Source organism: Pteropus medius, unplaced genomic scaffold (genome assembly GCF_902729225.1).
Source record: "Pteropus medius unplaced genomic scaffold, Ma_sr-lr_union100, whole genome shotgun sequence".
NCBI lineage: Eukaryota > Metazoa > Chordata > Mammalia > Chiroptera > Pteropodidae > Pteropus > Pteropus medius.
Genome location: NW_024344726.1, coordinates 95,124 through 111,868, shown reverse-complemented (window position 1 = coordinate 111,868; position 16,745 = coordinate 95,124). Strand labels below are relative to the sequence as shown.

At 38.7% G+C, this 16,745-nt stretch overlaps 3 protein-coding genes across 3 annotated transcripts in view; 2 read left to right on the top strand and 1 right to left on the bottom strand.

The window, feature by feature from the left end:
• LOC120610957 (olfactory receptor 1J1) overlaps positions 1 to 16,745 on the bottom strand; it is a 149,093-nt gene that overhangs the window by 55,595 nt on the left and 76,753 nt on the right. The gene's annotated exons all lie outside the window — the stretch shown is intronic.
• Positions 6,441 to 7,373, top strand: LOC120610955 (olfactory receptor 1361-like). Its single transcript, XM_039873291.1, has one exon. The coding sequence runs from the start codon at positions 6,441 to 6,443 to the stop codon at positions 7,371 to 7,373; it is 933 nt and encodes a 310-aa protein (XP_039729225.1).
• Positions 14,715 to 15,732, top strand: LOC120610962 (olfactory receptor 1Q1-like). The gene has a single exon (XM_039873299.1). The coding sequence runs from the start codon at positions 14,732 to 14,734 to the stop codon at positions 15,674 to 15,676; it is 945 nt and encodes a 314-aa protein (XP_039729233.1). The 5' UTR covers positions 14,715 to 14,731; the 3' UTR covers positions 15,677 to 15,732.

Below are 16,745 nucleotides of genomic sequence, written 5' to 3'. Positions count from 1 at the left end.
GTTCTTAGAACACTGGCAACATGTGAACAGTCCTAGACCAGCCTGTGACCCTGTCTGCCTCCCATTATTTCAGTTAAAAAGCAGCCAGTCTCTTCACCCAGTTTTAAGACTTGAGCCAGGGTGTAAGGGTGTAGCAGCAAGCCATCATACAGTGGAAATATTCAGGTTAGGCTCAAGCAAATCCAGAGAGCACAGGTGACAGGCAGGGATGGTCAGCCCAGATACCCAGGTCCTCTACCCTGGTTTTAGTTTCCTTTCACTTGACTCACACCACTGGCTTGCAGTGGAAAACAGTTGAATCTGGAGTACATGGATAAATCATAATGAATTGTGATGAGCTGAAAATAGAGAGATGGATACTGCCAAGAATGTGTACTGCCATATACGACCCTACTTAGGAGTGACTCTAAAGAACAGAGGTGAGGAGAAATCCTTCCAGTGGGCAGAGCATTATGCAATCTAACTTCTTATCTTTTTTGAGTGGGGGTAGAAGCTTAAAGATATGGATATAAATATACTCTTTAGAAGTGATGAATGCCTCATTCTGATAATAATGCGTAGTTTAAAATAATGCATAAAAGTGAAATAAATGTTATTCACAGATAGGATCGTACATAGTGTGTAGCAGGTCCCAAAGGACTTTTATGGAGAGGCAGAGAATTACAGTAAACAAAAAATAAATAAATAAAAGAATTGAACTAGGTATAAAAGGATTAAACCAGGATTAAGTATTTCGGAACTTCGGTGCTGTCAACATGCTCTATCCCCCACTGATTTTTATCTCAGTAAAAGAGAGAGTAAGAGGTAGAAAGAATATATGAAGAAATACTGTTCAAAACTTCCCAGATTTGATAAAAGTCACAAATCTACACATACCAAGAAGTTCAATGATCTTGCAATAGGTAAACTTTGAGATCCACACTGAGACACACTATAATCAAACTACTGAAAGACAAAATCTTGAAGGCAGCAAGAAGCTAGTCATGTACAAGGGGTCCTTAGCAAGACTAACTGATTTCTCATCAGAAACCATGGATGCCACAAGGCAGTGAGATGATTTATCTACAATATGCTGAAAGAAAAGCACCATCAACCAGGAATTCTATATCTGGCAAAAAAAAAGAGTCAGTAATAGAAGAAAAATTACTGCCATTTGCAACAAATAAAATAAAGGAAGGATTCATGAAAAATATACATTAATCCTAAAAGAACAAAAAGTAAAATTGGAAAAAAGAAATATTTTTAAAAATTATGTAGACAAATTATTAACAGTTAAATATTAATGACTTCAGAGTTTAAGGGTCTATGGGGGGACAAAGAAGAAAAAAATCAAAAGCTCTCACCTCCATAGGTTTAATAAGTTTTAAGAATTTCAAAGTCAAAGAGAAAATTCGGAAGGGGAAGCTTGCCTACAAAGGAATAGTAGTCATATTCACATTGGACTTCTTAACAGCTACATTGACTGAAAAAAGGCAATGAAATATTTTTAACTGATAGGAGGAATACAGTTTTAAACTCGAAATTTTATATACGGAAAGTTGTCATTCAAATGTAGAGACGTATTACCAATATCCTTAGGTCTATAAATACTCAGGAGCTCTGTTACACAAAGAGACTTGTGGAAGAAACGCTTAAATTAAAAGATAAACATTTTTTTAGGACATGCTGCAAGATGTATGGAAATTAAATATGGTCATATATCTTGATAAAATTTGGGATTTTTTTAAAGGCTTAAACTAAAGAAAAAATGAGAGTTCCAATTCCTAAAAGTCATTCTCAGAAGATAATCAACCCAGTAAAAATGGACAGACTTTTCATATAAAGAAGATATAAGAATGGCCACAGGCACATGAAAATGTGCTCAACATCATTAAGAATTGGGGAAATGCAAATTAAAACCACAGTGGGATATCACTTCAAATATTCTAGAACGACAAAATATTAACTCTAAGATTTCTATCGTGAGAGAATATTTTGTTTTCTGACTTATTTACCTAAGAAAACCAAAGTCCAGAGAGGATAAGTGAACTTCACAAAGTCACAGAGCAGTTATTTTGAATTTGAGAACTGGGTCTGGGCACTGAACCAAGATTTTTCCCACAATGGATTCTTTAGAGACTAATATTCCCAAATGTCTCTACAACTTCCAGCAGGGAGCTCTGGGGATTATCCTAGAAGTAGCATGTAGATACCTTTGTTTTTGCTGGGTTTCTAGTCCGTTTGGTTGGCTCAGGATCTAAAATGGCCTGCTCTCATTTCTCTTTCCTTAGAGTAGATGAGGGTTCTATGTCCCCAGAGTCCCTTCTGCCTTAAAACATATGGAAAGATGCTGTCTTTTCATCTGGTCTTCAAATATGGTTTCTCCACTCTCGATAAGTGAGAACTGAGAACAGAATACTCAAACCTCTACCTTAACATGAAGAAATGAAGAGCTTTCTTGGGTCAACACAAGACTGACAGTAAGTCATTGGCTGTACGTCCCCTTCCCAGGTCAGTCAAGAGAAGTGAAATGGTCCATTGGAAATAGTTTTGGGAACCCTGGTTTTGGTATCAGTTGGAGTGCTGAACTTGAACAGATACAGCAACTCGTGGAGATCTGTTTATTTGTTCATAAAATAAGACAGTTGTATTAGATGGCTTAATATCTTTTAGTCCCTAAAGGGTAGAGTGGCTAGGTAGCTTTGATCCAGAGGACTATTTCACCAGGTTATGAATTTAACCCTCTGGTCTCCGAAACCAGTTTCCTGAAATCTCCACATACTCCTTAGAGGGGCTTGATATGTGAATGACGCCTGTTTGGTCAGGTCGGCTGTTTTCAAATATGGAAAAGAAAGATTTGGGGGAACATTTCTCAGCATTGGGAAGGGGCACAAAGGGGCAGATTCAGACCTATGAAGATATGTTCATATTAAATTTGAATTCCAAGCATTAATTTTCTCTGCATTCTCTTTAAATTAAAACAATACAATATCTGATTCATATGTAAATTACAAACAAACCATAAATTCAGTGCTTGTGAGAATATGCAATTGATTAGACTTACTAATTCAACATCCACAATAGTTTTTTTCATTTTTCACAAACAATTTTGAATATTTTATGTACTGGAACGAACACTAGGCGACCTAAGATCTTCATGTAAGTCATCTGTTTTATTAGCTACCTCTATAAGTAAAAGGTAATGCTGTTAGCAAAATAATAACACCATATAGTTTTGTCATAGCTTAAAATGTCATTCTACTTCTCATCCAACAACTATTTGATTCAATAGATGATTATCAAGTACATACTAAGAAGAAACAAGGTGAATAACAATGAGTCCTCGGCACTGAGGGTCACACAGTCTAATTGGAGATAAGGAACTAACTATAAAGTAGTATGTCAAGTGTTCCACCAGAGACCCATATACAGGGCTGTGGGAGCACAGAGGCTAATGCAATGAACTCCAACATTCTCAGGTGTTGACACCTGAGCTCTTGCCGTGTGGCGAGGAAGAGGAGACATTCATGATGGTGGAGTAGCTAAGTAACAAAGGCATGCAGGCAGGCCGTGAGTTGCTTGAAGACTGTGAGTAGTTTTGTGGGCAAGAATGTGGGGTGGCAGGGCATGAGGGAGAAAATATCATTGGATAGACAGATGGAGACAGACTCATGAAGGGCTGATTATGTCATGATAAGAATTAGCTTGGACATTTTCCTTGTATGAGCCAATAAGGAGCTTCACAAGAACCTATGACTAGATTCTGTTATCCTTGTCACAGAGAGGGACACTAAGAGAGGCTAACTGAATTATTCAAACCATATTATTAGGTTTGATACAGAAGGTGAACTAAAATTTTCTTAGTGCAAGCTAAATGTTTTTTTCTTTACTCTCTGCAACCTAAATATTCTCCTTGGAAGCACACAAATGAGTCTAATGCAGTGGTTTTAAGTGTCTATATACAGTGGGGATTCCATTTTGAGGGGGAGTATAGAAATGCCCCCCATGCGATTGTGACATACTCCTCTAGTTTAGACAACTGGCTGGGGTATTAGACCACCTGTCATAATAATAAAGTTGAAACCAAAAGATATAACTTTTTCCAAAAAGTCAACCATTTAAAGTGTTATTAGTTTCTTTGCCCAGAATATCAGAAAAATTGTAAGAATATTAATTCATTCTTACAAGTTTTTCATTGGGAATCAGAGTAACTGTTTATAATAACCTGTATATTTCTAGTAAATAATGAGATTCCTGAAAATTAATTACTCTTGAGCAAGAAAAGTGAAAACTGGAATAAAGGTACACTTTTTTTTTCTAATTCTCACTGTAAGTGTAATATAATTGAATAAATATAACCAAATATATTGCTGTGTTTCCTATTATTTGCTAAGCTCCTAAATCTGGATCTAGTTGCAGTTGGGGATAGAGGAGAAAGAGACACCAGAAAGGAAAGAGTCTGGGCCACTCAGAGCAAAAGTGATGGTCTGAGGCCATTAGCTTTACAAGTATAGAAACTAGATCTTATCCAAGCATTAGATTGGACAGAAGTAGATGGACTCATATCTATCATGCTCACAAAATACTGATGCATAAACCCAAAGTACCAATATTCTTATTTGCCATGAGAACTGTAACTGCCAAACTGAATGAATATTTAAATTCTCTAAGGTGATAGGTGTATATTTATTTAATTTATTTAATTACCTTGATTGTGATAATCATTTCACAATGTTATCTATAATTCCATATTAAATACATTAAAACATTATGTTGTACCCCTTAAATATATACAATTTTTATTTTGTTAGCTGTATCTTAATAAAGTTGGAAAGAACAAATTAATTAATTAATTTGCTGAGAGTGCATTTTTCTCCTTATTGAAAATATTCAGGAAGCTGAATTAAAGCCACAATGTGGTCTGGTGAACAGCAGAACTAAGAACTTAGGCTTTTGACTCAGACAAATTTACATTAAATCCTAAATATGTGGCCTTTGGCAAGTTTCTTAACCCCTCTGAATCTCAGTTTCTACATCTGTACAGTAAACATAATCATTGCACAGTTATCACTCAAGAGATGCCAATGGCCAGCACGCAGCTAGTGCTCAGCCAGTGTTGGCTTTTATTATTACTCTGGCTTTCTCACTGAGTAAGACCAAGGGCTAAGGATTGGATACACTTAATGTCCAGTGTTTTCTCATTATGAGCTTCCTCGTGTACCTTCACTGTGGCTGCTACAGAAAATAAAGATGTTTGAGCCTCTGTCTCCTCTTCTCTGAACAGAGCTAGAAACAAACTAAGATATAGTTTTGGGGGCAAACTAAGAATTTAACATCTTCTATTTAGGTTTGTAATAGATGAATCTAATATATAGATAGAAAAAGGCCCTGTCAGAGCAAAAAAGGAATCAGAAGCTGGAATATAAGAGTCTAAGACTTAGATTTTTAAATCCAGAAAAAGAAGTTTGAACTAGGGGGAAAAGCAGCTGTAAGTGAGGAGCATCAAGGTCAGAGAAAAAAAATGCTAGTAATTCCCAGCCATGTCAGAGGGAATTGGGGTAGTCTTTTCTTTGGGAAAGCTGGGAAGATTAAAAAGGGCTTAAATGGGACGAGACTGTGATGAAAAATTCTTGTTCTATCACTTTTTCTTCTCGTCACAGAGGGTCAAAGGCATTTGATTTTTGTCCTGATACTCACTTATCGGAGCTGCCTGGTCAACTTATCAGAAATCTAGGTCTCCCCAAATCTCTATGTTGGCTTCTGGATGGTCATTTAGATTAATTCAACCAATCACATCCATCATACTTTTAAAATACTCTTTTAATTTCAAAGATAATACATTCTGGCAAAAACATGAGTAATGCAGAAGGTGGCACCCACCACCTTTCAACCTACACTCGCTTCTCAGTAGTAAATACTATGGACCTTTATCATGTCATCTTTCAATGTTCTTACTCATACACAAACATCTGTTTTAATTTTATAAAAATGGAATTAAACATTTACATGCTGTTCTGAAATTCTACCTTTAATAATTATTTTAAATAAATTATATAATCATTTTATCTATAATTATAATTATTATATATTATATTATATATTGTTTAAATTTAATTAATTTTAATTAAGTAAAATATTCACTTAATTACATAATTATTCAGTGAAACAAGTTTTTGGTGAAATTATAATTATTCTATATATGCTGATAGGAAGTATACAACATAGAACACCATTTCCATGGTACCTGACTTGTTTCACGGAGGCAGCTGAAATTATTTTAAGGAGCCTTATATACCTATCTGGCCAAGTGCTGACACCAATCTATAAGTTTACAAATTGTGCTTTACCAAACAGAATCGTCTAAACCATAGCATTTTTTTAAAATAGGAGTTCAAAATAATTTCAACACAGTAATATTTTACTTTTTTGCTATTTATAGTATTTCATACGGAATTCCAGATATGGACAGAAGAAACCAGACCTGCATCTATGAGTTTCTTCTCCTGGGCCTCTCTGAGCAGCCAGAGCAGCAGCTGCTCCTGTTCGGGCTCTTCCTGGGCATGTACCTGATCACAGTATTGGGGAACCTGCTCATCATCCTGGCCACTGGCTCTGACGTGCACCTCCACACCCCCATGTACCTCTTCCTGGCCAACTTGTCCTTCTCTGACATTGGTTTCATCTCTACCGTAATTCCCAAGATGCTAGGTAATATTAGCTCAGGAAGGAAACTGATTTCTTATGGTGAGTGCCTTACACAACTCTATTTCTTTGGCCTATTTGCAGATCTGGACAACTTTCTCCTGGCTGTGATGGCACTTGACCGCTACATGGCCATCAGCCGCCCTCTCCATTATGCCATGACCATGAACTCTCAACGCTGTGTCCTCTTGGTGGCTGGGTCATGGATGGTCACTACCTTCCATGCCCTACTGCATACCCTCCTAGTGACCAGGCTTTCCTTCTGTGGCCCCAATGTCATCCCCCATTTCTTCTGTGATCTGGTCCCACTCCTGAAGCTGGCCTGTTCCAGTACTTATATCAATGACCTGATGCTCATCCTTGTGGCAGGAACACTGCTAATTGGACCCTTTGTCTGCATCCTTACATCTTACTTTTACATTGCATTGGCTATCCTAAGAATTGATTCTCCAAAGGGTAAGCAAAGGGCCTTCTCCAGCTGCACCTCCCACTTCTCTGTGGTCTCTCTGTTTTACAGCACAGCTATTGGGGTCTATTTATGTCCTCCATCAGCCACCTCTGGTGGAAAGGACAGAGTCTTCTCAGTGATGTACACAGTGGTCACCCCCATGTTGAACCCTTTCATCTATAGCCTGAGGAACAGGGACATGAAGGGGGCTCTGGGAAAACTACTCAGAAGAAAAACACTCTAGCGATCTTTCCCAGGACCTTAGGGTCCTGACTCCAAGACTCAGAGCTGAGAGTGGAAAATTTGCCTCCTGAGAGCACAACCACTGTAGCTTCTCTGAACTGGACACTTCTCTTTTTCTTGAGTTTATATTTCTAAGTACAGATTGACAACTGAGGACGGAGAAAAGACCTGTGGTATCAGTAACCTCCAATCATCTTTGTGAAGTGACCATACTCTAAGTAGTTTACTTACTCACTCTCACAATGGTTCTTGTTCATTTTAATAAATGCCTAAGAGAAGTCCATGGGTGAGGCCTTGTCTACATATAAAATGAAAATAAAGTCCAAACTTTTGTTCAAGATATAAAGGAACTACAGAAGATATCGACCAAGAATTTAGGATTCATCATGTTTGGTAGAATGAAATACAACGGAAATAATCTGATCCTTTACACTTAAACAGGCAGTGTTCCATACAAAAATAAGAATGGAGTTTTATTTAAGTCCTGGGTTCCAGTGCTGGCTTTGCCATTAATGAACTGTGTGACAGCTGGATAATCACTTAATGTCTCTGAGCCTTGTTTTCCCCATTTGTAAATTAAAGTAACTAGACTAAGTTAGTCTAAACCCCCACACACATATACCTCAGTTCTGATAATATTTAGTATTACAGTGGCAGGAACTCAAGACTTGAAGTTAGAAGTTACAACTTCGAACCAAAAGTCTACCACTTTCATGCTGTGTACCTTGAATGTTCTTCGTCTCTGAGTTCTGGTTTCTTTATCTGTAAAACTGGAAGAACAACTACATTATAGGATTCCTCTGAGTAATAAATAATATGTGAACTTCCTTGGATCACACAGTAAGTGCTCAAGAAACACCACGTAGGTTGTTTCCCTATCTTGGCTATCGCGAATAATACTGCAAAGAACATGGGAGTAACTCATATGGTTACTGTGAGGATCAAATGACATAAAAGCATTTGAGCACTTTAAACAGAATGCCTGACACATAGTAAACACTCAACATACACAAGGCTATCATTATTGCCAACTATGTGCCTTCAATGATGTCTGTGTCCATTTGTGTTTCAGATTTTTTGAGCGCTGACTGATATGAAAGTTGATATGAAATATTACATTTCGCTTTCTAGGGAAACTAATGATTTGTGTTCCCAGAATGAACAGAGCATAAGTAAAGGAGAAAATGTCCATCCAAGCTGGATACTGAGAACAGTTAGAGAGTTGTGAGTCAGAACAAGAAGGAAAACATAAGAGAGTATTTCTTAACCAGAATATAATCCCTAAAAATCAATAATAAAAACACAGCAACCACATCGAAAAAATGGGCAAGGATGAAGTTGGAAAATTCAAAGAAGAAAAAACTAAAATGGTCAAAAAATTCCCACCACTCCCGCAATTAGGAAGATAAAAAGTAAAATATCATAAAAAAGTGTTTCTTTTTCCTCATCGTTTTGGGAAATCGTAGAGAGTTTGCAAACAGTGCAATTAGGCTGTGTGGAAAAGGTCACTCCCATATGCCCTTGAAGGTTATACAAATTGGTTTAAACTTTTTGGAGGACAATCTGGTGGTACCAACTGAAATTAAACATGCACATATATTTGTATCTATACTTCCATTTCTAGAAAAATATATGCCTGTAAAAGAATGTTAATGTAGTGTTGCGTTTGTCAAGGTCTCCTCCCCACCCCCCCACCTCCTGCCAAAAAAAAGAAGATAAATAAGTGCCATGAGTAGGGAGATGTTTATAACTTCTGGTACATCTAAAGAGCTACAAAATACTTTAAAAATAATGAGGTAGGTCTGATGGTGACATGGGGGTCCATGATATATTGATGAAACAAAGAAAGCTTCAGAACAAATGATCTCATTTTTTGTAAAAACAAAATTGGACGTATACATACGTGCATAGAAAAGTGCATAGAACAGCACATATCAAAACATTAACGTGATAACCCCTGGAAAGGAATGGGGAAGGTGAGAAACAGACTCCCCTTTTTCCATTGATACATGTTTCACTGCCAAATATTTTGAAAAAATAAGTGTGTATCACCTAAAGTAAATGTAAAACAAGAGGCTATATCTTCCAGGACTTGTCAGGGAGAGACCCCGTCCATGCTTTGACCATTTCTAAGTTTTCGTGGGCTTTCCTCTCAGAGTCAAATTTTAGAGCACACGTCAGAGAAGCCCATGTCCAGGCTGATCTCCCAGGTCTTGGCCACTCTCCTGGGATCGGCTGAGCTGCCAAGCCATAGTCAGTCACTAATACTAATATTGGAAGCACTGCCTCATGGGCCCCATTCCCCAGAGAAGGCAGCAAGTTTGGCCAATGACACCTGGGAGATTGTGCTAGGGGAAACCATAAAATTCATACAGAAACACATGATAAAATCTCCCAAGCACCTTACTCAGACATGCCTTCCTGTTGCTGACAAGCAGAAATACCCCCAGGAGTCTGGCTGCTCTGCCCCTCAACCCCTTCCTGATGCCTTTCTTTCTTCTGTGCTGGGCAACTTCCTCTGCCTTCCATGAGTGGACTGCTCTGTGCTGCTGTTCAAAAAAGATGCTGACACGTGCTACCTGAGGGAGGATGAGAGTGCCAAGCCCAGCCCATTCCAGTACAGTCGGGGTGCACAGTGAGGTGAGTATTTGCACTCAGGGCTGTGCATCCACATAGCCATTCCTGAGCAGCTCAGAAATTCCTACACAGGCTCCTAGTAATTGCCAGAGGGAGGACCATCTTTCTCAAATTCTGTCTTTTGCACAATATTGTGAAGTTTGTCTTTGACTGCCTAAGTCATCATTTTTTTTTCTCTCCTTTCCCTTCACATTCCATCACCATCCTCAGATATGCTGTGTGTTCATGGACTCTCTCTCCTCTCCTCATTAAAACTTAACCACCAAAAAGAATGAGTAATTTAGACAGTCAAGAGTGTTCCCATTCAGGGAAACTTTCCTGGTTCAAAGAGAAGATATCTGATGGAATTCTAGAGAGCATCAATCAGGTGGGGAGGTATTAAGGGCCATCAGGTTTGGATGATCCAAAAATTGGCCTCTGGACATAGTTGTCCAGTTGGTCTTCTCTTAACAACTGACCCAGACTTTTCTTTCTACTTTTAGTAATTGATGATCAGAGAAACTCAGAGAATAGACCAAGTTGTATTATCCAAGTGCCTCCTCTACTTACAAAGGTCACTTTGGAATGAGAGGTGACTCTATCATCAGGAAGTCTAGAGATCAGACTGTCAGAAGTGATGGGGACCTAATGTGTGACAGGGAACCCAAGTTCTTACAGGAATCTAGTGCAAATAACGTCTCACTGCTTCGTAAGACTTGTTAAAGGAATTTTATGTCCATAGTCTCTTCTGGGTTTTTTTGTTGCTTTTTTTTACAAAGCCTCTGGATTGAAAGTGAGTACTACTGTTCCCTCTTCCCAGATGAAGAAACTGAGACCCCCAAGAGCAAAGTGATTTTCTTAAGGTCTCAAAGAAAATTTTCATGGCAGCCCTGAAATCAAAGACCAAATCTTCTGATTCCTGAGTCACACACCACACTGCTTATTCTTTGTCCACGTCCTTATACAAACCAAGATTCTTCTCTAGTAATCCCCTGTCCTTGGCTTCCTACCCCCATGCCCCACACCACAGTATTCTCCCCTGCCCATAAGATGCTGATATGCTGCACTACAGGTCAAGCAGGATAATCTCTGCCAGCTACAAGGAAGATAAAGAGGACTTCATGGTTCCAGGCGGCTCACCCACCGGCCACTTCTGGGGCTCTCTCTAGCCTTACAGTGAGGTTTGCCACAGGAGCTATATAGACATTGCCCCAGGCAGCAGCCATAGCCTGCTAACTGTCAAGTAGGGCTCAGTCCTTTCTTAGGCCTCCCCTAAGAGCTGAGAAGAGACATCCCACATTTCCTGAACCATAAGCTCAGTGCCCCTGGATCTGCTTTGGAGAGTCTAATGATAATGGCAGGCTAATAAGGAGAAGCAAGTGCAGGATGAGAATGAAACGTGGGTGTTAAATGGGTCAGGTGGGCTAGAATGAACATTGCTTCTGAGTTAGACAGATCTGTGATCATCTTGGTTCCAATTCTATGGTCAGTGATCTTGGGAGAATTTAATTCATCCTTCTGGTCCTTAATTTCACGATATGAAAATAGGAATAATGATATCTATTCTCTAATTCTATAACAAGGATCACAGTAGCAAAAGTATGATAGATATTTATCACTAGCCAAATGCACAAGATAGCACAGTGAAAGAAGAAGAAATGAAGAGGTAAGTAGGAACTGGAATAGTCGGGGAAAGCTTAAAAGACGACACAGCCCATTGGTTAAGAGCATGGACGTGGAGGTCAGATGGAACGGAAATCAAATTCCATTTCCATCACCTATAACTCTGTGACTTTGAGCATGTTACAGAACCCCTCTGAGCTTTGATTTCCTCATCTACAAATTGAGATAACAATACCTACATCACAGAATTGCTGTAATCACCAAGTGGGAAATGCATATATGAAGCTCTTAGAACAATTCCTGGCCTATAGCAAGTGCTCAATAAATGTGGCTACAACTTTTAGTTCTCATTCATCATCATACCACATCGAAATCAATTCAAGATAGTTCAAGAATGTATTACGAATTTATACACTTTTGTAATGGAAAAACCTAACGTTCACTCTCTTGAGCTATACTATAGTGACATCCTTTGAGATATTAAAGCAGATAGTTCAGGAGTGATAAATAAATCCATTTCCATAGGGAAGATGCTAAGTAAACTCAATGGACAGTGTGATGCAGCCAGAAATGCAGAGCACTCAAGATATCCAGACGTAAGTGTGAAGTCCAGCCAGACCACTTAACACTGACTTATGCTGAACAAACCACTTCACCTCCCTAAGCTTGGGTTTCCTCATCTCTGAAATGAGGATAATAAGTGATTGTTGCAGCCAGAAGTGTCTTGGGATCGCTGTAAAGATTATATGAGACAATGCATCTGAAAGTGCCTTACACAGGGGCAGTTCTTAATTGTTTGCATGTTTTCTCCCAACGACTTAATTGTGAAGTTTAAGTATTCTTGGGATAGCCACAGCCAGGTTGTGGACTACCGGCTCTGATCTCCCACTAAAAAACTATGATTTATGACCAGGCCAAATCATCATGATTACCCTGTGATGAAAGAGCAGACTCATAGAACTTTGCTTAGTTCTGGGTACTACACTTCACAGACAATGACAAAGTGGAATAGTTCCACTGTAGAGAGACCCGGATGGCAGAAACGCTGTCCTCCCAGGCAAACTTGGAGACTCTGTTTAGCACAAGACTAAAAAATTAATAGGTATAATTGCCAGCATTTACTAAACACTTGTGAAAGACCAGGTATTCTCGTTTAATCCTCAAAACAACTTTACGAGTAATATGCTATTGAAATTCCCCAATTTTACAGATGAGAAAACCTAGGCTTGTAAAGGATAAGTGACTTCTTCAAGGTCATATGGCTGTTGAATGAAAGCCAGGGTTCTGGCCCAGTGTGTAGGCTTTTAATGACTGCACAGTGCTGCCTCTGTTGATTGATGATTTGAGTTCTTAAGGGCTTTCCTACTGAAGAATAATAGATTTGTTCTGTGATATTCTGAAGGACCAAACACTGTCTAAGTAATATAACAGAAATTAGTGTCACCTATTATCAAAAAGTATTTTTACTGATGTGCTGACAACTAGATTAGGTCTCCTTCATTTTTTTTTTTTTTTTTGAGAGCTAAAAATTAGAAATCCCTTGATCTAAAAATGGATTTGGCATCTGGTCATTAAAGTCATTTCTTAATATTTCTAATTGTCTCTTCATTTGACTCCTTTGAGGTTTTTATATCCTGAGCCAATGCATCTAGTGAGGCTTAGGATGGATGAAAGTATTTCTTTCATTTGTTAGGTGGAAGACAGGATAATCGATAAGGTGACACCTTGAAGACAAAATTATTTTGGAAAGAGAAATATAGAAGTTGGAAATCTGGAAACGGATTCTCCTAAAACCACTTTTTGAGAAATCTTTGGGTATGACACAGGTTATGCATTTTCCAAAATATAAATTTTTGGACCAAATGACCTTTGAAATCTTTTTAGCAGGTAAATGCCTTGGTTCTGTAGCTCATCGACGGGTCTTATTACCACAAATAAGATGTCTTGGTTTTAATTTGAGGAGTTGTGTAATATAATGTCACTAGCACAGTCTTTGGAGACAGATAAACATCGCTTTAAGTTCATATTTTGCCCTTCGTAAGCTTAAGCTTTCTATGCCTCAGTTTCTTAATTTTAAAACAATAATAATAATGATATCCTCATGGGGTTATTTTAAGAATTAAATGTGATAACGCGACAAACTCTCTGGTTCAAGGTAAATGTTCTGTAAACGTTAGCTGTAGTGATAGTGATGATATTAATGATAATGAAAAATTCATTCTTCATTATTCTGGAAAATAATTAAGCAGGTGATCCCTTTAGCAACACCATGTGTAGTTTACTTTGGAGGATAAAAATGATAGTAACTAAACGGCCTGCTCAAATGTTCAAGTTTATAAAAGTAATCCTTTTTGGCAAACAGTATGGAAGCTCCTCAAAAAATTGAAAATAGAACTACCATAGGATCTAATAATTCCAATTCTGGGTATTTAACTGAAGAAAACAAAAACACTAATTTGTAAAGATATATGCAACCCCATGTTCATTGCAGCATTATTTACAATAGCTACGACACGGAAACAACTTGAGAGTCCATGATGGATGAGTGGATACAGATGTGATCTGTATCTTTTATGACTAACCAGCCATGAAAAAGAATTAAATCTTGCCATTTGCAACAACATGGGTGGACCATGAAGGCATTATGCTAAGTGAAATAAGTCAGATAGAGTAAGACAAATGTTGTGTGATGTCACTAATATGTGGCATCTAAAGGGAAAAAAACCCTCAGATACAGAGAACAGATTGGTAATGGCCAAAGGTAAAGAATGGGGGGTGGGAAAAATGAGTAAAGGGGGTCCAAAAGTATAAACTACCAGTTTAAAATAATTAACTGATGGGGATGTAATGAACAGTACAGTAACTAGAGTTAATAATACTATATTGCATGTTTGTAAGTTGCTAAGAGAGTAAATCTCCAAAGTCCTCATCACAAGAAAAAAAAATTGAAATTATGTTTGGGGACAGATATTAACTAGACTTATTGTGGTGACCATGTCACAATGTATACAAATATCAAATCAGCATATTGTATGTATTAATCATATTAATGTATTGTTATATGTCAATTACACCTCATTAAAAAACAGTAGTAATCTTTTTTTGTTCATATTTCAACAGATGGACAATACCAACTGGACCAGTGTATCCCATTTTATTCTCTTGGGCATTTCTACACGCCCAGAAGAGCAGATCCCACTCTTCCTTCTTTTTCTACTCATGTATGCAATCAACATTTCCGGCAACTTTGCCATCATCACACTGATTATCTCTACTCCACGTCTCCACACCCCCATGTACATCTTCCTCAGTAACTTGGCCTTGGCGGACATCTGCTTCACTTCCACCACGGTCCCCAAGATGCTGCAGAATATGTTCTCTCTTACGAAGGCCATTTCCTACATGGGCTGCTTAGTTCAGACTTATTTCTTCATATGCTTTGCAGCCATGGAAAATTTCCTCCTGGCTATAATGGCCTATGACAGATACATCGCCATCTGCCAACCTTTCCGCTACCCTATGATCCTGACCAGGATGTTGTGCTTGCAGATGGTGGCTCTGTGCCATATCCTCTCCCATCTTCATGCCCTGCTGCACACCTTTCTCATGGGCCAACTGATCTTCTGTGCAGATAACAGGATCCCCCACTTCTTCTGTGACCTCTACCCTCTGATGAAAATCTCCTGCTCCAGTACCCACCTCAACACCCTGATGATTCACACAGAAGGTGTCATTGTCATCAATGGAGCTCTGATCTTCATCATTGCCTCCTATGTCTGCATCATCTCAGTGGTCCTCAGGAAGCCCTCAGCCAAGGGCAAGTGGAGAGCCTTCTCTACCTGTGGCTCTCACCTCACGGTGGTGGCTATCTTCTATGGTACCCTCACAGGGGTCTACTTCCAGCCCCTCACCAGCTATTCAGTGACCAAAGGTCGCATCCTGACAGTCATGTACACAGTGGTGACCCCCATGCTGAATCCCTTCATTTACAGCCTGAAGAATGGAGATGTCAAGGGAGCTTTCAGGAAATGGATGAGCAGAATATGGACTTCCTTCTCTAGATAAAACCCTAAAAGAGAGTTCCAAGCTTTAAGATTCTGGGGAAACCATTTTGTCCCTCATACATCTGTTTCCTTCAGAACTTCCTAGAAATGTCTAAATTAAGTACACATCATGGATTTTCTCACTGGATATTGTCCTGAGAGATCCCTTAAACCCAAAGCACATGTACTTAGTGTAAAACACTAGCATGGCTTTGATTATAATAGAGGGTATTTTCTGCATCTACCATTAAACACCAGGGTTTTAACTCTCAGAGTTAGATGCAGGCAACAGAAACCAATTCTGGTTGATTCATGGAGGAAATAAGTTTATTAAAAGTCTATGTGGGACTCATGAACTTTCCAAGAAGATTAAGCAACCAGGCTCAATAAAATGGATGAGAACCACAGTCAAAATCATATCCCAGAATTGGTCTGAGGAGGTCACTATTGTGGTCACCAAACTCTGTTCACTGCCACTTGTATCCTCACCAACACTACCAGGAAAGGTCACCAGGCATAGCGCTTGGAGGCCTGAAAAACAGGTTTGACCACCTCCAGAAAGGACTGCTCGCTTCTTAGTTTTTTTGCACCTACACATCTAGATTCAAAATAACGTGGCACATGTGACTGGCCAAGTCTTGGTCACCAACCCATGCTTGAGTTCCCAGGGAAACTGGGAGAACAATGCTGCTGCTTTTATTTTCTATAAGATAGAGAGAGGTGCTGCCTCCCACCAAGATAAATGAAATGAGAGAACCGTTTCAATTTGAGAAGCGGGACATAATGACAAATGTCCACTCTATAAGGTCAGGACTTAGAGATGTTCCAGAATTAAGCACTATCGCAGCTCTCCAACTTGCATTTTCTTAAGCTTATTAGCTGCACTGTTTAGGGATAACTTAAATACCTTTTGTCTCAGCACGTTCCTGATCTTTTCTATAGCTGATTCGCGAAACTTGTCTATTTTACTGGGTATTTATTTGCTGACCAATCAATGCTGGATGTAGAGAACAGGTCCAAGAGCTAAGTTGTCTACTAAAATGGTAATTCTTCAGTTTCATGGGTATAGAATTAAAAGCAAAAGGTGAGAG

Excerpts from the sequence above, each read along its gene's own strand:
- LOC120610955 (XM_039873291.1), top strand. The coding sequence starts at position 6,441 with ATGGACAGAAGAAACCAGACCTGCATCTATGAGTTTCTTCTCCTGGGC.
- LOC120610962 (XM_039873299.1), top strand. The coding sequence starts at position 14,732 with ATGGACAATACCAACTGGACCAGTGTATCCCATTTTATTCTCTTGGGC.